Source organism: Heloderma suspectum, chromosome 4 (genome assembly GCF_057233095.1).
Source record: "Heloderma suspectum isolate Gila_16-S chromosome 4, 16-S_ref, whole genome shotgun sequence".
Classification (NCBI taxonomy): Eukaryota; Metazoa; Chordata; class Lepidosauria; order Squamata; family Helodermatidae; genus Heloderma; species Heloderma suspectum.
The window spans coordinates 184587906-184611091 of record NC_139461.1 but is presented as its reverse complement, the minus strand read 5'-3'; the positions used below and the strand labels follow the sequence as shown (position 1 = coordinate 184611091).

Below are 23186 nucleotides of genomic sequence, written 5' to 3'. Positions count from 1 at the left end.
GATATTATTTATATGAAGACATATTTCAAACGCTGTGCTATTTTTTCCTCTCTCACGCACTATATAAAAGACAGTCCTACTCCAGGGTTCTGTTCACACTCTCATGGCTTAACCAACGTGACCAAGAAATGAAACCTGGAAGAGGCTATGCAGACTGGAGCAGGTCTGGCTTTCAGTGGGTCCCTTTAAATTCCATAGGACAAAGTTAAAGGGCAGTCAGTTGGGACAAAAATTGGAGAGGGGATAAACTCTTTCTCAGTCCAGTCACTGCAGTGGCTGAGTGGTATCTCATTACCCTCTCCTACCCTGCCCCAAGTTAAGATTCAGAGCCTTGGGGCCAGGGGAGGGGAGGGGAAGACACCTTTGCAAGAGCTAGGTAATCTTCTCATAAGCATTTGAATCAAATACCTGCAAAAAGCTCAAGCCTTTGGGAGCATGCAGTTGGGTGTCCCTGCAGGACTGAGAATGACTGTAATAAAAATTAAAGTTCTATACTTGGAAACAACATTGCAGTGAACAAAGTCCTGGCCATCACCCTGACACTGAATAACCCAGTTTCCATCCAAGGGACGCTGTACACAGCCAATGCACAGCCCTTGAGCCCACCCCCCACCCCACTCCGATAATGTATAGGAGTATACATGGGGACACAAGGTCTCGCTCCACATTCGTCGCATCCATCATGATCATGGGCATTTCATTCCTGAGCTATGAAGCTGGTTGCATTAATTTTTCATCAGTTGTGTTTTTGACACTGCAAAGAGAAAGCTACTTACGCATACACCTTGGAGGAGGTGACCAGCCACTCTCAGTGCACTTGGAAATTGGTCCACTGCTCTGATACCCATGATTACACCGCAGGTGGATTGTTTCTTCATGTTTGTACTGATTCCCCGTAGGGTGGAAAAGGCCATTTTGTACTTGTGGAGGCAGGCATACAATTTCTATGAAGGCATATACATAAGGACAGTCAGTCAACAATGGATCTGGCAGCAAATGTCTTCCTTAGCTATGATTTATGAGTAACTCTATCACCATTATGTAGCCTGTGGAAAATATGCGATTTTACAGTGCTGGGGGCAGAGCAGATAAGAAAGGATCCAGTGCATAACTATAATGGCAACAAGGCTGACATCAGAGGCTACGTTTGGTCTAAGACAGGGCTGGCGAACTGGTAGCCACTGGCTCTGTTGAGCCCCCCAAATACCTTTAGTTGCCCTCTGGTGGAACTGCCAGAGTTTGCCTCACAGTTTTTCTCTCAAGAAAACAAACACTGTTTCCAAAGGCTGAGAGGTGGCGAAAGCCTGCCCTTGAAGGCTACGGGTAATGCTCCCACCAGACCTGAGGAGGGCTACACAGAATCCTCACTGCTATGTGGCACCAAGTTAGTACAGAAACTTGCCACTCATGCAGAGAAGGGGGGAACGCCTCTTCCTAGATAGAACTTGCTATCCGTGTTATTTGTAAGCATTGGAATGTTAAACAAAATAAACTTGTTGGACTAAATGGCCCATTCGGACTCTGTGATTCTGTGAAAGGTAAAATGCTTCCTCTTAGATGGTGCTTGCCATTTCTTTTATTTGTAGGCATTTGCATTAAAAACAAATGGAAACATTAAAAATTTAAAAAATTCTACCCCAGTTTATCAGACACAAACTTTTCATTGCTTTTATCCAATTCCACTGACTAAAGTTGCAATCCTATGTACACTTACTACAGAGTAAGCCCCACTGAACACAGTGGGACTTTCTTCTGAATAAACAAGCAGAGGATTACGCTGTAACCATGGCAGCACTACAAATCAGAAATACACAAACCTATACATGCAGTCCTTGTATTCCATCCATTCGGTGTGCATGTTGCATCAGCTCTCCCAGCAGGTTTATATCCACGGTCACAGGAGAACTGCATTCGATCACCGTTCCTGTAAAGCATCTTTGGAGCTATTATTTCTCCATGATCAATAAGTTCTGGTTGACAGGTTATTTCTATTGCAAAATATGAACAAATGTTTCTTGTGAACATCTGCTGGGATCATTTGAACTAAAAAGAAATGCATTATAATTTTTCCAGAGAGTTTATTTACTGAAGAAATTACTGCTCCAGTTTGAGTTCAGTCTTCGTACTCAGTAAGGCTTACTCAACCATGCATGGGATCAGGGTGGACAAGGAATTTGTTATCATTCTTGCTGGGGAATGGGCCAGATTCAAGCCTAGTATCATGCAATATTTTCAGTAACTTCCATGACCCAATGAAACGAGACAATCAATAAATGCAAAGATTCATGAAATCCTGGTTTCAGTTAGCCAAGGTTAGTAAGAATTGATAAAACCATTTTCAAATAAATGATCCCCATAATTACATAGAGAAATTTGGTGCTACTTTGCTACCTTTTCACATTGAGGAAAAGAAGTTTTTGCCCTGAACTTTAAGCTCCAATATTTAACTGTTGCAGAGATCAACCCTATGGTCCCTGCGAGAGTGTCGGAAAAATCCTTCCAAGGTTGGAGACAGCACTCCGACCTCAGAAGGGGCAGTTGGAGATCCACCCCTCCCTCCCCCACCCCCTGGCAGCTGGTGTGGAAAAAAACATGCCAGCTGCTTTCTGAGGTCAGAAAAGCAACCTTGGAAGAGGAGGAAGCAGGGCCTTCCAGTGGGCAGGGAGGGAAGGAGACAGGAGAGGCCAGGATACAAGATATCCTGAGCATCCTCCAGCCTGCTTCCCTTCCCCTCCAAAGTGCCCTCACTAGATAGGCTGAAAATCACCAAAGACAGAGGCCAGGGAGTCAAAGATAGCCTCTGCTGCTCCTCCCTCCTTGCCAGCTTCAGCCTGGCAGGGCATAGGAATTTTGGCAGCCTCCAAACTCAGATAGCATTGCTCCTTTACTCTGCTATTTTTGATTGATTCTCTCTCCCCTCTCCCCCATATGCACGCAAGCACACACACACACACACACACACACCAGCTAAGAAATCGGAGGAGGGAGGGAGGGAGGGAGGGAGGGAGAAGGAGGCTGGGGAAGGCTGGGGATAGTTCGTATCCCCATTTTCCCAATCTCTTCCCCCTGGCACACACCCTTTCCCTTCCCTCCAAGGTCGCCTTTGCAACCTCAGAAAGGCAGCTGGAACAGTTCTCTCCACGCCAGCTGTGAGGGGGAGGGGAGCTCGGATGCCTGGGTCTGAGGTCGGAGTGCCGACTTCAACCTTGGATCCAGGAATCCAAAGTATCCTATGCCCCTCCAGACTCTGTCTAGGGGCCACAGAATGGCTCTCTTAATCTGCTATTTTTGATTGCTTCTTTCTCCCCTCCCCCCATACACACACATATACACTAACCTACGCATCTTGGTACAGATGCACTCCAGTTTCCATGGGCTGTGCAAAAGATTTGATCAGATCCCTCGATTTTGAGGCCCTCGTTACATTCAAATCGTACCACCTGACCAAACAGAAATGCTTGCTCCAGATCTTGTATTCCAGTCATAATCAGCCTTCCATTTTCTGGTTCTTTTACTGGGAAACACTTCCTTACTGTTAACAAGTAAGATTGTTGTAAGATTTAGCAAGATAGTTTTTCAATTGTCAGCAAAAATGAGCTCAAATGACTTAAAGGATTTCACAAATTCACAGTAAGACAGGTCTATCATATTGACCAGTACCATGGTGGGCTTAGAGGAAGGTTAGTAGTCAGGATAGAAAACCCTGTAGACAGAGGCCTCTAGGTAGGTACTGCAGAATGAAATGGAGGAAACATTGGTCAAGAGAAAAGTCTGGTTCATTGCTTTCTACGCCGACCTTCACCTGAGCCCAAACGAGCCTGTCTCCTCTACTTAGAATAGATAGCTGTAAGTAGGGTTGGCGGAGAATTTCTCCCCGAAACTTCGGGGGGCCGAGCGCCGTGTTCGGCCCCCCGAACAAGTTTCGGGGAGAAATCCTCCGAACCCCCCCCACCCCCCGCACCCCCCCCGGGACGGGACTTACCTTGACCGAATGTCCCTCCCGGTGGCTGGTCCGGCCGGCGGTTCGGCGGGTGTTCGAGCGAGGCGGGAGCGGCAGCCGGTCTTTCGACCGGCTGCCGCCGCCGCCATTGCAATGAAAGAAAAAAAAAATGCCCCCTGATAGGCTACGTGATGATTCACGTAGCCTATCACGGCTAGATTTGCAAAGTCAGCCGTGATAGGCTACGTCAATCGTCACGTAGCCTATCATGGGTGACTTAAAAAAAAAAAAAAAAGCGCGTACGGATAATGGCGGCCCCCATAGGAAGCCGCCATTCCCGTTCCTTATTTGGTCGCTGTAGTCTACGTAAATCTTTACGTAGACTATGGTGAAAATAAGGGCAACGCTATTGGCGTTGCCCTTATTTTCGCCGTAGTCTACGTAAACATTTACGTAGACTACAGCGACTAAATAAGGAACGCGAATGGCGGCTCCCTATGGGGGCCGCCATTATCCGTACGCGCTTTTTTTTTTTTTTTAAGTCACCCGTGATAGGCTACGGGACGATTGACGTAGCCTATCACGGCTGACTTTGCAGATCTAGCCGTGATAGGCTACGTGAATCGTCACGTAGCCTATCAGGGGGCTTTTTTTTTTTTTTTAACTTTCGCGTTCGCGGCCGGGCGAGGCGGGAAGCCTCCTCCCCGGCCTGAATTTCGGCCAGGGCGAGGCGGGAAGCCTCCCCCCCAGCCTGAATTTCGGCCAGGGCGAGGCAGGAAGCCTCCCCCCCCCGGCCTGAACTTCGCGGGGGGACCAGCAAAGCGCCTCCCCCCCACCGCGAACGTCCTTCGAGGACAGGTAAGTGACTTTCGTCCACCCCTAGCTGTAAGTCTTTCTCTTGAAAATTTATGCCAAACTGCTACTCATCTTGAATTAATCTTTAACAAGGCTAGATTACTACGAGCAAATGTACAGTTTTATACAGGTGTAAATGGTAGCTAAATTTTGCATGTTGTAAACCTTGTATGTAAGAACTGTTTCTCCTTATGCTGTCGGTCAAGTAATTTCACATTTTACTTTTTCATGTAATATTGCATTATGTTTCCCATGCATGTAATATTCCCTATATTTTCCTTAAAATTCATTATTTTCCTCTGATTTCTTGTGTATTGTGTATTTATTTCATAAGCTTGATTCACTGTTTATCTGCTGTGATTTAAATACATACAGTATTCAAAATTAATTTTACTAATTTGCTCTAACTCTGGTCTTCTGTGGTTACCACCACTCACTCACTAGACCAAGCTCAGTAGAGTTAAAATACAATCTATTTTCACACACACATGTACAGGGGATTGCTAATCCCCCTACAGCCACAGCACCTTGAAGGGCTGCAATGTAGGCTCTCCAGCCTCTAGGACAGAGCTTTCCAAACTGTGTGCCACGACACATTAGTGTGTCGGCAGCAGAGTCTAGGTGTGTCACACGAAATGCAGAAAATTGTGCGGAAGGGCACCGCGGAGCTCCCTTACTCACGTTTGCTTCCCTTGGCCCCTCCCCCGGAACTTCCTAAAGCAGCTAATGTTAAAGCAGCTTAGCTGCTAAGGCTTAGCAGCTAAGGCTTAGGTGCTTTAACATTAGCTGCTTTAGAATCACGTGGCATCTTGACGTAGGACGCACGTGACTGGCGGTGTTGGAGCGGTATGACGAGGAGTGTGGTAATGTTGGCTGCATGAGGAGTGTGGAGAATTCGAAGTTAGCAGAGCAATTAGTCAAGCAATTTGCAATCAGCTCGGGCAAGAGGCTTCCCCGCATCCTTGGTGCAGCTGCAGGACAGCGGGGGAGAACAACGGGGAGAGGGGAAGGGAGGCACTGCCCTGGGAGAAGAGCTCGGCTGACGCCAGCAAGGAGAATTGGCAGCGGTCACCAGCCCTGCGTAGGGATGTATGAAAGTCACTTACCTTTTCGCAGGGGTGCTTCGCAGTGGGGGGGAGGTGCTTCGCTTCTCCCCCCGAAGTTCAGGCGGGGGGGGGAGCCGTCCCGCCTCGCCCGGCCAAAATTCAGGCCGGGCGGGAGGCTTCCCGCCTCGCCCGGCCGAAATTCAGGCCGGGGAGAAGCGCCCCGTCTCCCCGGCCACGAAACAAAGTGTAAAAAAAAAAAAAACCCGTGATAGGCTACGTAACGATTAACGTAGCCTATCACGGCTAGATTTCCAAAGTCAGCCGTGATAGGCTACGTAAATCGTTACGTAGCCTATCACGGGTGACTTTGAAAAAAAAAAAGTGCGTAGGCCCTATGGGCGCCGCCATTTGCGTTCCTTATTTGGTCCCGGTAGTCTACGTAAATCTTTACGTAGACTACGTAGTCTACGCAAATCTTTACGTAGACTACGTAGTCTACGTAAATCTTTACGTAGACTACCGGGACCAAATAAGGAACATAAGGAACATTTGCGTACATGCTTTTTTTTTTCCCCAAAGTCACCCGTGATAGGCTACGTAACGATTAACGTAGCCTATCACGGCTAGATTTCCAAAGTCAGCCGTGATAGGCTACGTTAATCGTTACGTAGCCTATCACGGGTTGTTGGGGTTTTTTTACACTTTGTAATGGCGGCGGCGGCAGACGGTCGGAAGACTGGCTGCCACCCCCGCCCCCGATGAAAGGCTGACGAACCGCCACTGGGACCCGCCGCTGGGACCCGCCGCCGGGAGGGACATTCTCCAAAGGTAAGTCCCATCCAGGGGGGGCGGGGGGGAGGAGAATTTCACCACCGATTTCGGGGGGCCGAATGCGTTGGCGCTCGGCCCCCCCCAAGATTCGGGGAGAAATTCTCCACCATCCCTAGCCCTGCGTGGTTTCGGGCGTGCCCTTTGTGGACTTCTGCACCGCACTGCCACACGGCCAGGCCAGAGTAAGACGCAGGTGGAAATGCCGCCTGTGACTGGGACTGCACCGAGCGGGCCGTCCGCCATCTTGGCCAGTCGGAACAGAGCTCAGTGGAGGCCAGAAGCCTCAGAATCAGCGTGCTCCCAATCACCCGGGCAAGCACAGCTGCAGGCTGTCACCCAGTCAACCCACCTGCTGCTGGCTGAAGGGAGGCCACCCTCCCAAACCCAATGTGGCAAACAGCAAGCCACTAGGGATGTCAGAGAATTCCGCCACGGATCTCGGTGAGGCCGAATGCCAGTGAATTCGGCCCCCCGAAATCCATGGCGGACTGGCCTGCCACCCCCCCGCCCCGTGCGGATTCCCCCCCGGGACGAGACTTCCCGGATGTTCCGGACAGTGGCGGATGTTCCGGACAGTGGCAGCTCCAGTGGTGGCTTCGTCGGCGGCAGCTGGTCTTCTGACCGGCTGCTGCCATTTACAGTCTTGCCTTTTTTTTTTTTTTTTACATAGATGTGATAGGCTACGTAAAGACTTACGTAGCCTATCACATCTGGGTTTTTTAAAAAAAACGCATACGCAAATGGCGGCGGCTACAGATGTAATCGTGGATTAACCCCCCACTGGCAGTGTCCCACCAGACAGTGCTGGAACTGGACTCTGGACATAGGCATTGCAAATATTTACAGCAGCATAGCCTTGTAGTGAGACATATATATTTATACCATTTTTGTATAAATAGCGTTGCCCTTATTTTTGCCGTAGTCTACGTAAATCTTTACGTAGACTACAGGGACCAAATAAGGAACGCAAATGGTGGCTCCCTATGGGGGCCGCCATTTACGTATGCACTTTTTTTTTTTTCAAAGTCACTCATGATAGGCTACGTGACGATTAATGTAGCCTATCACGGCTGCCTTTGGAGATCTAGCCGTGATAGGCTACGTTAATCATTACGTAGCCTATCACGGGTTTTTTTTTTTTTTTCTGCACTTGTAATGGCGGCAGCGGCAGCCAGTAGAAAGACCGGCTGCTGCCCCCGCCCCTGACGAAGGCCCGATGAACCGCCGCCAGGACCCGCTGCCGGGAGGGACATTCGTGAAAGGTAAGTCCCATCCCGGGGGGGCGGGGGGGTGGAGAATTTCACCGCCGATTTTGGGGGGCCGAATGTGTTGGCATTGTGTTGGCCTCACCGAGATTCATGGAGAAATTCTCAGAAATTCTCCGCCATCCCTATAAGGCTACGTGACGATTTACATAGCCTATCACGGCTGGCGTTGGAAATCTAGCCGTGATAGGCTACGTAAATCGTTACGTAGCCTATCACGGGTGTGTTTTTTTTTACTTTACTTTTTTTTCGCAGCCGGGTAGACGGGGCACTCCTCCCCGGCCTGAATTTCGGCCGGGCGAGGCAGGGCGCCTTCCCCCCCCTCGCCTGAACTTTAGGGGGAGAAGCGAAGCGCCTCCCCCCCACTGTGAAGCAAGCTGCGGGACCAGGTAAGTCCCTTTCATTCATCCCTAAGCCTATCACGTGTTTTGTTTTGTTTTTTAACCTGGAAATGGCGGTGGCGACGGCCGGTCAGAAGATGGGCTGCCGCCGCACCGCCGCCGCACTGCCGCCGCACCACCGCCGCAGTCGCTGCCGCAGCTGCCGCCACCAGGAATATCCGCCCCAGGTAAGTCCCGTCCCGGGGGGGTGGCGGGCCGTTCCGCCACCGATTTCCGTGGTGCAATGAGATCCATGGTGGAACTCATTGCACATTATCGTACATCCCTAATATGAATTGAGGGAAATGATGCTTAAACTTTTTGAGGAAAATCAGCAAAATGAATTCTGCAATCTAATTCAAAGCAAACTTTGGTGCACAAAATTGGCATATCTTGCTGACATTTTTGAACATTTGAATAAAATAAACACCAGTATGCAAGAAAAAGGAGAAAATATCTTAACAGCAGTAGATAAAATTTGTGCTATGAGAGACAAAATAGCAATTTGGAAAAGGAAAGTGAAAGAAGGAAATTTTGAAAAGTTTTCCAAAACTGCTGAGTGCCAGCTAAAATGTGATATCAGCTTGCTAACTGTTGACCATTTAACATTGTTTGGAGAGAAAGTTCATCATTACTTCCCAAATGTTGAAATCCAAAACTATGACTGGATCAGAAATCCATTTCTTTCAACTGCAATGAAGAACTTTTCACTTATTGAAGAAGAATTAGCTGACATAAAAAAAGATCGAAATCTGTTAATGATTCATGAACAGGGTGACTTAGACAGCTTTTGGATTCGCATTTCAAAAATGCATCCAAACATAGCTAAAAAAGCATTAAAAATTCTTCTGCAGTTTTCTACTACATACATTTGTGAAGTATCCTTTTCAACAATGGCAAACTTAAAGACACTGAAACATGGAAGCTTAAAAATGCTTGATGACGAAATAGGGATGTCAGAGAATTCCGCCACGGATCTTGGTGAGGGTGAATGCCAGTGCATTTGGCCCCCTGAAATCCGTGGCAGAACGAAGTCCCCCCACCCCCCCGCCGTGCGAAATGGGCCCAGAACAGAGCACCTACCTGCTACCGTCCGCACTGCATTGCGAATGGCAGCCGCATCTGCGGCCGCCATTCGCTTCTTCCATATAGCCGTGATAGGCTATGTAAATACTTACGTAGCCTATCATGACTAACGCAGGGATGCCATTTGCATCCCTGCAGAATCCGTGATAGGCTACATAAGTATTTACGTAGCCTATCACGGCAAAACTAAGGGAACGCAAATGGCGGTGGCTACGGCGGCTGCTATTTGCATTCCCTTTTTTTTGCTGTGATAGGTTACGTAAATATTTACGTAACCTATCACGGCAAAAAAAGGGAACGCAAATGGCGGCCGCCGTAGCCACCGCCATTTGCATTCACTGTTTTTTTGTGGGGGGGTTGCCATGATAGGCTACTTAAATATTTACGTAGCCTATCACAGCAAAATACAGGGACGCAAATTGCGGTGGCTACAGCATCTGCCATTTGCATCCCTGCAGGCTGCCCAGCGGCTGGATGTCCAGCTGTGGGCGGCCCCGGCTGGCGGCTCTGTGGAGCAGAGCAGGCCAGAGAGAATTTCGGGGGGAGGGACGGAGCGCCTCCCCCCCACCGTGAATGTCACCCTTCAAAAAGGTAAGTGACTTTCGTACATCCCTATGACGAAATGCAAGTGCCTTTATCTAATATTCCACCAAATATTGAAAAGCTGTGTTCATCCCATTAACCTCATACATCTAGGATGTCAGAGAATTCCACCACGGATCTCGGTGAGGCCGAATGCCAGTGCATTCGGCCCCCCAAAATCTGTGGTGGAACGGCCTGCCCCCCCCGCCCCCCCGCAGATCCCCCCCGGGAGAAGGCTTACCTGGGGTGGATGTTCCGGGTGGCGGCAGCTGCGGCGGCTGGTCTTTCGACCGGCTGCCGCTGCCGCCATTTGCACTCTGGTCACCTGGGTAGGCTTATGTAGCCTATCACATCCCGGTTAAAAAAAAACAAAAAAAAAGGCGTACACAAATGGCGGCAGCTACGGCCGCCGCCATTTGCATTCCTTATTTTTCGCCGTCTTAGTCTACGTAAATATTTACGTAGACTATCACGGCGAAAATAAAGGGGAACACAAATAGCATAGTGGGCGCCATTTGCGTTCCTTTTTGATTCGCCGTTTTAGCCTACGTAAATATTTACATAGGCTAAAATGGCGAATAAAAAAGGGACACAAATAGCGCCCACTACGCTATTTGCTTTCCCCTTTATTTTCGCCGTGATAGTCTACGTAAATATTTACGTAGACTAAGATGGAGAAAAATAAGGAACGCAAATGGTGGCGGCCGTAGCTGCCGCCATTTGCATACACGTTTTGGGTTTTTTGGGTTTTTTTACCCAGAGCCCTCCGCAGCTGGAAATCCGGCTGCAGGTGGCCCTCGCCTGGGCCTGGCCGGCTGCTCCGCGGAGCCACCGTGGAGCACAGCCGGCCGTCGAGGATTCCGGGGGGGAGGACCAGATCGCCTCCCCCCCGGTCGAGGATTCTGGGGGGAGGGACGGAACACCTTCCCCCCCCATGAACATAATCCGCGGAAAGGTAAGTGACTTTTGTACATCCCTACATACATCCCATTAAAATGGTAAGTAGTTATTGGTGTTATTCAACTTTTTTAAATTCTTGCACATATTTACATACTGTTACTCAGAAATGACAACAATGTATGTTATTATCTTACAAATCCTATATTGTTTAAAATATAAATGAAAGGTTTTCATGAGATATGCTGTATCCCCATACATTTAGTTATTACAATTTATGTATGTGCCCGTATCTCTTATAACGGGTTAGTTTAACCTCCAGTTTGCTAGTAAAACTGAATTACTGTGTCACGAAATGATGCATGTCTAAAAAGTGTGTCACCAACATGAAAAGTTTGGAAAGCTCTGCTCTAGGAGGAGCTTTTCGGGGGGGGGGGCTGGAAAAAAAGGAGTAAAAAATCCCAACACACCCTTACACATGCTTAATTAATTTTGCAGTAATTTGAAATCAAGGTAATATCTTTGAAAACACACTTACCTTCACAATGAGGGACATCATTGCTCCATCCATCTGCCCGACAATCACGATAATTTGTTTGGCTGAGCATCTGATATCTGAAAGGTTTTAAAAAAATTAAATCAAAACATGCTAAAACCACAGTAGAATTACATGTCAAAAGCAAATGTGATTTGAAACATGTTGTGACTCTGAGGGCCATTTCTAGAAGAGAAATGCAGCCAAGACAGGAGGACTCTCCAGTAGCATAAGCCCAGGTGCAGGTGAGCACCCCAGCACCAACCCACAACCACCCACGCATATCCCACACAAGAATACAATCTAAATTTGATATTCTGATTTTTTCATCAAGAGAGATTACTTTATATATGAGTTGTACATAACAAACAATCCGGAGAAGGAGAAGAAGAGAGGTTTACCCTTCATCACACCGGTACACAACACGAGCACCAAAGGCAAATTCCTCTCCATGGATGAGGTCAAAAGAGCCAAATGGCATATCTCCAGGATGTCCGCAAGGCTTTTCTGCAAATTGAAAAAGTAACTTGTCATCTAACGTAACACTGAGATCTAGAAAATTGGGTGTTTATGAGGAATACTTACATCTCTCCCTTTTTCTCAAGTAACAAGAAGTATAAAGGCATGTGACATCACAGTTCTCTAGAGTTTGATAAAATAGTGGGACTGGAATTCAATTACTCTAGACCAGGGGAGGCAACTTCAGGAGGAGCCATTTTTGCCCCTCCCCCCATCCCTCTCATGTGTCACACTCCTGCCACTGCCACCAAAGTCGGCGGTGCAAAAAACATTGGTGGTTTGACACTCAGCAGCAAACTGCTATGGGGTGGTAAAAGCACAACATTTCACTTCTTCTCAAGCTGAATTTGATGGCTACAAAGTGGTAATAAGATCAAATTTAGCTTGAGAACATTTGGTGGTGAAATCTGGCAGCAAAATTTGGCAGCAAGCCATGAATTTCAGCAGTGCAGTAGAAGCGAGACCAGTTGAGGCCACACCAGGGGGCAACAGGAGTTGCATGCAGCAGCATATTGCCCACCCTCTAGATCAGCGAGAATGTGTCTCAGTGTTACTCTGGAAACCGAAAATGGAAGTCAGGTGATTTCTAGTTTGACAGGGTGCTTAATTCATTATTATTATGCCTAAGACCTGAGACAACTCAGAAAGTGCAACTATTATCTGCTGTTTAGGAAAATAAAACAGGAATTGTGCACCCCCCTGCCTTTTTTTTTTTTAGTTTTATTGGAATGGCAGCGGCGGCAGCCGGTCGAAAGATCGGCTGCCGCCCCCGCCCCTGACGAAGACCCGACGAACCACCGCCAGGACCCGCCGCCAGGAGGGACATTCGGGAAAGGTAAGTCCCGTCCCGGGAGGGTGCGGGGTAGTGGAGAATTTCTCCCCGAAACTTGTTCGGGGGGCCGAACACGTTGGCGCTTGGCCCCCCGAAGTTTCGGGGAGAAATTCTCCGCCAACCCTACTCAGCACCACCTCTTCCCTCCAAATCTTCCCTCCAAAAATGATTGAAGCCACCGTAAAGCAGTTCCAATAAGTCCCATGTCAGCCGGGTGCACCAGAAGGATACCATGGTCAATAGTATTGTAAGCTGCAGAGAGATCCACCAAAACTCACAGGAACAACTCCCGCTGTCTAGTTCTTGGTGTAGTAGATTGTACACAAAGCCAACCAGAGCAGTCTGTTTGCTATAGCCAAGCTTGAAGCCATGTTGAAATGACATAAGCTTGCCTTTTTCTAATAAATCACTGAGCTGATGGATCCCCTTTTCTTCCCAACCTTCATATTGCTTATATTTTGGGGAGGAAGTGAACAGTGGATGGCCCAAAAGGGATAAGAGCGGAATTTATATAGAGCTAACTACTTGTTGCCCACCTGTGAATATTTGAGTGTTGTAGTTGTTTGTACAAAGGGATTCATTATTTTTCCTATTATTTGGCTTTTGATAGGTAAGAATGAAATAGGGATTTGATGCAGGACCCCCATGGATACCCACAAGGTTTCCTGATTATTGCATATTATTGGCAATAGATGTAGGGATGGCGGAGAATTTCTCCCCGAAACTTCGGGGGGGCCGAGCGCCAACGTGTTCGGCCCCCCGAACAAGTTTCGGGGAGAAATTCTCCGCACCCCCCCTGCCCCCCGCACCCCCCCCCCTGGGACGGGACTTACCTTTGCCAAATGTCCCTCCCGGCGGCGGGTCCGGCCGGCGGTTCGGCGGGTGTTCATGCGGGGCGGGAGCGGCAGCCGGTCTTTCGACCGGCTGCTGCCGCCGCCATTCCAAGAAAAGAAAAAAAAAGAAAAAACGCCCCCGTTATAGGCTACGTGACGATTAACGTAGCCTATCATGGCTAGATTTGCAAAGTCAGCCGTGATAGGCTACGTAAATCGTCACGTAGCCTATCACGGGTGACTTAAAAAAAAAAAAAAGCGCGTACGGATAATGGCGGCCCCCATAGGGAGCCGCCATTCCCGTTCCTTATTTGGTCGCTGTAGTCTACGTAAATCTTTACGTAGACTACGGCGAAAATAAGGGCAACGCAAATAGCGTTGCCCTTATTTTCGCCGTAGTCTACGTAAAGATTTACATAGACTACAGCGACCAAATAAGGAACGCGAATGGCGGCTCCCTATGGGGGCCGCCATTACCATACGCGTTTTTTTTTTTAAAGTCACCCGTGATAGGCTACGTGACGATTAACGTAGCTTATCATGGCTGACTTTGCAGATCTAGCCGTGATAGGCTACGTTAATCGCCACGTAGCCTATCACGGGGGCGTTTTTTTTTTTTTTAACTTTCGAGTTCGCGGCCGGTCGAGGCGGGAAGCCTCCTCCCCGGCCTGAATTTCGGCCGGGGTGAGGCGGGAAGCCTCCCCCCCCGGCCTGAACTTCGCAGGGGGAGCAGCGAATCGCCTCCCCCCCACCGCGAACAAGCTTCGACGACAGGTAAGTGACTTTCGTCCACCCCTAGGTGCAATTCAAAGTGCTGGTTATAACATATAAAGACTTCCATGGTTTGGGACCTGGCAAGTGGAAAAACTGCATTCTCCCATATGAGCCTGCCTGGATTTAAAATCCTTGGGAGAGGCCCTTCTCTCTGTTCCACCACTATCAGAGGTACATTTGATGAGAACATGAGACACAGCCTTCTTTGAGAATGCTCCAAAGCTCTGGAACTCCCTACAAGGAAGGCCAGACTAGCTCTATCTGTTATCCTTCCACCAGGAAGCAAAGACATTTTTATTTGGGCACCTAAGCTGATCTGCTGCTAATTCTGGTAGTGCTGTTATTTCTTTTGTATTGATTAGGGATGTACGAAAGTGACTTACCTTTCGCGGATTATGTTTATGGTGGGGGGGAGGCATTCTGTCCCTCCCCCCGGAATCCTGGCCGGGGGGGGAGGCGCTCCATTCCTCCCCCTGGAATCCTCCAACGGCTGGCTGTGCTCTGCGGCAGCTCTGCAGAGCAGCCGGCCAGGCCCGGCCAGGCCAGAGCCGTCCGCAGCCGGATTTCCGGCCGCGGAGGGCTCTGGGTAAAAAAACAAACCAACTGCGTACGCAAATGGCGGCGGCTACGGCCGCCGCCATTTGCATTCCTTCTTTTTGGCCATCTTAATCTACATAAATATTTACGTAGACTATGACAGCGAAAAGAAAGGGGAATGTAAATAGCGTTGCCGGCACTATTTGCGTCCCTTTTTCATTCACCGTTTTAGCCTACATAAATCTTTACGTAGGCTAAAATGGCGAATCAAAAGGGGATGCAAATAGCGTCCGCTACGCTATTTGTGTTCCCCTTTCTTTTTGCCGTCATAGTCTACATAAATATTTACGTAGATTAAGACGGTAAAAAGAAGGAACGCAAATGGCGGCGGCCATAGCCACCGCCATTTGCATACGTGTGTTTTTTTTAAAACCCACCCCCAACCATGATAAGCTATGTAAAGATTTACATAGCCTATCACATATTTTTTTCTTTTTTAAAAAACCTATCCATGATAGGTTACATAAATCTCTACGTAGCCTATCACATCTTTTTTTTTTCACACAAGCCTGGAAATGGCGGCAGCCGGTCGGAAGACCGGCCACTGCCGCCAAAGCCGCCTCCGGAACCACCGCCGCCCGGAAGGTCTGCCCCAGGTAAGTCTCATCCTGGGGGGGATCCATGGGGGGCGGGGGGGTGGCAGGCCGTTCCACCACAGATTTCGGGAGGCCGAATGCACTGGCATTCGGCCTCACTGAGATCCGTAGCGGAATTCTCTGACATCCCTAGTACTGATGTGACTTCATTTGTCTTTTACCTTTATTTGTGTTTTATTCAATTCAGTTTTTATTAGATGTGTTCTTAATGGATGAGTTTTAATGTTTTAGTTATAACTTTGTTACACTTTTTTCTTTCTTTTATTTGCTGCCTTGAACACTAGTTTTAGTGGGAGGAAGGGGACAAACAATTAGAAAGAAAGAAAGAAAGAAAGAAAGAAAGAAAGAAAGAAAGAAAGGACAATTTCCTCAAAAAGGAGGAACCTGGAAACTACAGACCAGTCAGTTTGACATCAATCCCTGGGAAAATTCTGGAGCAGATCATAAAGCAATCCATCTGGAAGCACCTTGACAACAATGCTGTGATTACTCGAAGCCAACATGGATTTGTCAAAAACAAGTCCTGCCAGACAAATCTGATCTCATTTTTTGATCAGGTCACCTCCCTTGTGGACTGTGGGAATGCTGTGGACATCATATACCTCGACTTCAGCAAAGCTTTCGACAAAGTGCCCCATGATATCCTGATGAGCAAACTAGCTCAAAGTGGGCTAGATGAAACAACGATCCGGTGGATCCACAGTTGGCTACAGAATCGGACTCAAAGAGTGCTTATCAATGGGACCTTCTCAAACTGGGGAGAGGTAATGAGTGGGGTACCGCAGGGCTCAGTCCTGGGCCCAGTGCTCTTAAACATTTTTATTAATGACTTGGAGGAGGAAGTGCAGGGAATGCAGATCAAATTTGCAGATGACACAAAATTGGGCGGGATAGCTAATACTTTGGAAGACAGAAACAAAATTCAAAGTGATCTGGATAGACTGGAGTGCTGGGCAGAAAACAACAGAATGACATTTAATAGGGACAAATGCCAAGTTCTGCACCTAGGAAAAAGAAACCAAATGCACAGTTACAAGATGGGCGATACGTGGCTCAACCACACTACAAGCGAGAAGGATCTTGGAATTGTTGTCTATCACAAGCTGAATATGAGCCAACAATGTGACGTGGCTGCAAAAAAGGCAAATGCTATTTTGGGCTGCATTCATAGAAGCATCGCTTCCAAATCCCGGGAAGTACTAGTTCCCCTCTACTCAGCACTGGTTAGGCCTCATCTGGAGTACTGTGTCCAGTTCTGGGCACCACACTTTAAGAAGGATGCAGACAAACTGGAGAGGGTTCAGAGGAGGGCAACAAAGATGATCAGGGGACTGGAAACAAAGCCCTATGAAGAGAGACTGAAAGAACTGGGCATGTTTAGCCTTGAGAAGAGAAGACTGAGGGGAGATATGATAGCACTCTTCAAGTACTTGAAAGGTTGTCACAGAGAAGAAGGCCAGGATCTCTTCTTGATCATCCCAGAGTGCAGGACACGGAATAATGGGCTCAAGTTACAGGAAGCCAGTTTCCGGCTGAACATCAGGAAAAACTTCCTGACTGTCAGAGCAATACGACAATGGAACCAATTACCTGGGAAGGTGGTGGGCTCTCCCACACTGGAGGCCTTCAAGACAAGGCTGGACAGCCATTTGTCGGGGATGCTCTGACTTGGATTCCTGCATTGAGCAGGGGGTTGGACTCGATGGCCTTGTAGGCCCCTTCCAACCCTACTATTCTATGATTCTATGATTCTATGAATTGATGGATACAAGACCAGAAAATCACTTGTTGCAAAAATGTCAGTTGTTAAATTTTATGTCCAAATTACAAAACTAACCTGTATTGAGATTAGTCGCTATGTCTGCAAATTTATGACACAACAACACAGTAATATAACGGGTGCAATGTCGGTTATATATGATATATTGATAACAAGCTGGAGTAGTACCTCTGGAGGCCTTAAAGTGGTCATGGGAGTAAGTTTACCAGATGTAGGCTGAGAAGCAATGTTTGCAAAGCTCTCCTGAGAATGATTTCAACCTCCATAAAAGAATCCACTCCCAAATTAATACACAGATAGCATTTAACACCAGTAAAGCTACACCACAGTACACATCCTCTCCACACTATGTTGGAGAGGACGTGGGGAATGAGGCATTCTTATTTCACATGTAGTGATCTTGCCTCTTTTTAATAACGTTTTGGAATGCAGTGTTGGCTCAGTATTGGAAATAACAGGTGAAATCCTATCACAACAACCTTTATTAATCCTTTTGTCTATATTTTCAGATTCAAATATACTCCACAGAAAACACATTACATTTGTTAGTAGAAGCTACAATGGAGATGGGAAAACATTGGGAAATGTCCTCTGGAGAAACAACTGAAATTAAGTTTAAAAAAATGTGGAGTATTAGTCTTGGAGAAATGTCCGTGAGCTAGAGGTTCAGCCAAGCTGGATAGGTTTTGGTGATATTGTTCTCATTCATTTCTTTTATCAGTAAAAAAAAAACAACAACCCTGCTCACATCCCAGACAAGCCATCACTCAAACCTCAATCTGGAAAGATGCACTAACATGATTAAAAAATAAGGTTATTTCAGCCTTACCCAACCTGCTCCCCTCTAGATGTTTTGAACTACAACTCTTAACATTCCTGGCCATTGGACATGATGGACAGAGCTAATGGGGGTGAAAGTCCAAGACATCTGGAAGGCACCAAGTTGGGGAACGCTGGCTCATTTCATGTCACATTTCTGAATTTATAATCCTCTTCTCATAGTCATGGTCTAACAGCTCATCTTTCAACTTTCTGAAACGTATATCCAAAGTGCAGTGATATTTTAGTTATTTGTTTAGTTATTTGTGGAGCAGCAGAAACACCCAGAGCACAGGGGAAGAGATTGACCACCACCACCCTGGTCTCTGTTGGAGCCTTGAGAACTGCACCAGCATGAGAAAGTGGAGCAAGAGAGAGATCTGCTGCAGGCTGTAAGAAACCTGGCTGCTATTTTCTTAATTTTGTTTTCCTAGTGTAGCTGTTGCAGTTCATAACGTTTATTAAAGCCTTAATGCATAGGAAAGATTTAGTTTATTGGGCTCTGGTTTACACGCTGCTGAAAGATAATAATTGATAACTGTGTTGCAAAGTTTGATTTGCCTATTTTGTAATTAATGTGAAATATAAATGTTATTATGTTGGTATGAGTGAAATGTGTTTTTTATGATTGCAATGTGCTCCTATTATGATGATGTATTTCTAAGCTTTTTTGTTGTTGTATTGCTGTTTTTGTGGAAAAGCGGCATGTAACTGAAATGATGGTGGTGGTGGTGGTGATGATGATGATGATGATGAACTAAGTTTCCTTGAAAATCTAAGTTTCCTTAAATAGAGCTATTAAAAATAAAAAAATAAAAATCCAGCTCATGAATCCTGCTTCATTGGCAGCCACTTGTGGAAAAAGTGGGTGGGGAACATCTGACCATGATGATATCACATCAGATATCTTTCATAACACATTACCAGGGAGATGCAGAGATATTATTCACAGCAGCAGTCACCCATTCCTCCTAACATCTAATTCGGCCTTTAGCTTCCTATTGTTGTCTTTAATATATACCATGAAAGGCACTACTGAGCTTTGAATTAAAAAGGAAACTAAACTTTTAACTAAAAGGGAAAAGGTTGATCATTTCCCCATCTCTTTGAGAATTAGATCAGGGAATCCAAATGTCAAGCAGTGGATACAAAGTAAAACAGAAAATACACAAAACAACACATAATATCGTATAGATTAAAAAACTAGTTTAAAATGTTAAGGAATGAGTATTAAAGCTGATCACAAAATAAAAAAAAAACTGCTAAAAGTGTTTTTATGTCCTGGTTCTGTGCATTTTTCAAAATTATGTTGGGACTTACTTCTGCATTCTACGGGTGGGTAAGCTTTTTCCCAGTTTCCATGGTTACACCGATATCTAATGCGTCCAAGTTTTATGTAGCCAGGCCGGCAGTTGTAAGTTATTATTTCACCATGCGGATAAGACTGTTTGCCTGGTGGCTCTGCAAGTTCTTCAATTTGTATTCGAGGTGGTGGTCCACAGTCATTTTGACCTAGTAATAAGTGAGAACAAAGCAGCAACATACTTAAAAAACATTGATCAATGTCCAGGTCCTGTAATCTGTAACATGTTACAGATGAGCGTCTGGCTGTCTGACACCTGTATTGTGTGATATGATATAGGTGTAACTGGCATCACCCTGATACCTTTGTTTAAGAATCCATTTTGGTACACAGGCACAGCAGCCTAAAGAGCTGCCAGGAACAGTGTTGAGGCTCTGGAACTGCCAGACAGGCACAGGAGCCATAGAATATACTTGCCTCCTCTCCATCAAAGTCTGTTTTTAACCAAATTGAGGTGGCTTAGCCCCCATACAATCTCCCCATCATTGCCCATTCAAAACACCTCACAAGCCTAATGCCCCATTTTTTTAATTTGGAACAAACGCTGAGGAACCTTATAGTCTGTGCCCATAGCATTTTTCTGGTTTTTGGCAACTAATCAGGAAGTGAAGTTCTTTGGGTTCCCCTTCCTCTAAAATCAAGCAATTATAGCTACTCCTACTCTATTTCTTTTCCTTTCCTTCTCAACCTATCCATTTCTGCCCCCACAGTCCACTCCTGTCATCAGCAGCATCCATGTTTCCTTGATCAGACGGCCTTCCAATCCCCTACTCCACCATTTCCATAATTCCACCTTCCCCTGCTGATTTGGTAAATGTTAATTCCCCCAATCTTTTCTATACCTTTTCTAATTAGGCCGATTAGAACTGGAAAATGATCCGTGTGGTACAGGGTGGGTATGCAAATCAAGCCATTTTATCCTCTGCAATGAATGTGCATGTGCTTGTTTTTGAGAACAAATATTTGAAAAACAAAGTTTATGGGTAGCATCCTATCACGCCCACGTGCCACTGGGAGTGACTGCTCGCACGATGGGGCTTTTGCAGTTCTAAAGATAACCCGAAACATGCAGAAACACTCAGTTCCAGAACAGGTCAAGCCAGTGGAGCTTGCAGTAGGAGCTCTTGTTTCTGGTCATTTCTGGGATTATTCTTAAAACTGCAAAAGCCCATCACACAAGCGGTCTCTCCCGCTGGCATAAAAGAAACACTGAGAGTACAGCAACACTATAGGATACTGCCCTATTTCTTTGGACTTTGAACAAGTGTTTGAGCTCATTTCAAAAGTGGTTATTTCCCACTGATAGGAGCATAGCATGTAAATCCACTGTATTAAAGTCTGCCTTAGACCCATGCTGGTCATTACACAAGTACACATGGAGGTTAACATGTGCGTGTGAATGAGTATGAGCAGCAACAAACATCTGAGTAAGGTAAGGTTGCACAGAATTCCAGCATACCATCTTCTTTTCCCTCCCTCTCTTGATCAATAATCTGTCAGCCTTGATGTAACTTCTGTTCTGTTCTGTCCTGTTTTGGTTGACAGTTTACTGCTATCCCCTGCCCCTTTCTGAATGCTGACAGGAGAACTGTGCCGGACATGCTTCATCTATGTGATAAGAAGATTCCATTGACTTGAATGTACTGGGCCACTGAATAACTAATTTAAAAACAACATCACGGAGCTAATCTCAATTAATTTAGCCTTCTTACCGGCTATTCACAAAGCCCCATTTATCCAAATGTTCCGAGATCTCCAACGCCTCTCTCCTGACCTCTAGATCTTGCCCCCACTTCATCCCAAGAGGCTTAATATTCTCAATGGAAAGACTCCTGTGCCAGTATAATTATCCTGATGGTTAGTTTAAGATACAAACAATGAAAGCTAGCAAGTCAAGAGGTGCTGCTGGCTGCCTCACTTGCTATGTATGTACACATGTTCTGATTTTACCACCTCCCTATCAGAACACCGGGAAACTCTACTGGATATGCTTGACATAGAGAAATAATAATGAACAAGTAACTATAAACTAGAGACAAAGACAAATGGACCACATATCCACACATTAAATTCCTTGTAAAAATTAGTTTAACCCCACCTTTCTTCCACAAGCAAATGCCTTAAGGTGGCTTATATGATTCTCATCAGCCCCATTTAGTCATTCAAAATGTGCAAGCGTGGAGGTGAGCACGAATACATATTGCAGCCTTGCCCCCTCCACCCATAATCTCTCCATGTTTATCTGGAAGGTCTGAAGTGGAAATTTAACTGTGTTTGGGTGAATGCAGTTACCAAGCTTCGCACAATCCGGAACCCTAATAAGGCTTCAGACCTTCCCAATAAACAATGGGAGGCTGTGGGTGGAGGGGTGGAGCTGCAGTACGTGCCTCCGATTTCCTCCACACTTACATTTTTTGAATGACTGAATAGAGCTAGCCTCCCCCCCACTGCACCATTTAACTTCACAATGACCCAGTGATGTAAGAGAAGCTGAGAAAACAGCAGTGTTCACACATTACATTTAGTGCATGTACAATCTGTGTACATATGTACTCAGAGTGTTTATCTATACAGTTATTCACATGCAACATTCAACATTTGTGCAATGCACACAGATTGTGGGTCTATCTATATACATGTAACAGACTGTAAATGAGTTCATACAGGGGGTTCTGGATGATCGTCCAGTATGCCCATCAAATGGGATTCCTTCACTGGGAAGAACATATAGCGGAATACTATAAACCTTGAATTGCTGCTGTATTCAAGCTTCTTGATTAACGAACAGTAAAGGCATTTTTGGATCTTGTGTGAATCTGTTACTTTTCTTTTAATTTAAGGGATTGCTCATAAGAACCCTGCTGCTACTTTATACAGAAACAGGGTTTAGTGGAGCTTGCATGGGTTTGCGCTTTCTGAAAGTTACTAGTTGCATGAGCAGCCATTCCAGCAGGCTGCAGTAGACAGAAAAGAAATGGGAAGCAGGGCCTTCAACCAGCCCTGGTGAAAAACAACTTCATTTTTTCCTCTTCTATCCCCAACCTTTTTCCTTTTGTGTCATATCTACTTAAACTGTAAGCCTATGAGAAGGAACTGTCTACTTTTTATTGATTGTATGGGAGCCTTTTTTGCTGAATAGTGGGATAAAATGCTTTAAATAAACAGTAAATAATAATTCTGCCTGGAAGCTTATAAATATAAGTTGACCAGTTGTGTGTATACATATTTTTTCAAAAATATATCTACTCACCAAAAAACACCATTATGAAACTTTGACATATGAATAACAATGGTAATGAAAGTCAAAAATATCAGATGACAAGAATATATTTAATAAGGAGGGGGAAACAGCAGAGAAAGCAATAGGAACAATGCAATACAATATAAGTCATCAGAAAAACAAAAACAAAACAATAAAATAGGCTAAGATGGATGCCCATAAATCAGTTATCCAGGACTAGTTAGCTATTAGGGGGCATCTCTACACCAGCCTAAAATCCTGCATTTAAAATGGGGCTTTCTGCTTCCATTTTAAATGCAGGATCACGACGACTCCCTTTTTCACATACTTCCTTTCCCCACACCCCTTTCCCCTCCCTTCTCCCCATAGCTGAGACTTCCATTATCTTTCATTGATCTCCCTCCTCTTCTTGCCA

At 46.1% G+C, this 23186-nt stretch overlaps 1 protein-coding gene across 3 annotated transcripts in view; it reads right to left on the bottom strand.

Annotated features, from left to right (window-relative positions):
* Positions 1–23186, bottom strand: part of LOC146347831 (complement factor H-like) — a 102554-nt gene that overhangs the window by 65974 nt on the left and 13394 nt on the right. For all 3 annotated transcript variants that reach the window (XM_084851471.1, XM_084851473.1, XM_084851472.1), the window contains exons 2-7: positions 19488–19679; positions 11819–11924; positions 11421–11497; positions 3338–3532; positions 1818–1988; positions 777–944 (exon numbers count right to left, since the gene is read on the bottom strand). In XM_084851471.1, coding sequence (XP_084707597.1) covers positions 777–944; positions 1818–1988; positions 3338–3532; positions 11421–11497; positions 11819–11924; positions 19488–19679 — 909 coding nt within the window. The remainder of the gene's footprint in view (positions 1–776; positions 945–1817; positions 1989–3337; positions 3533–11420; positions 11498–11818; positions 11925–19487; positions 19680–23186) is intronic.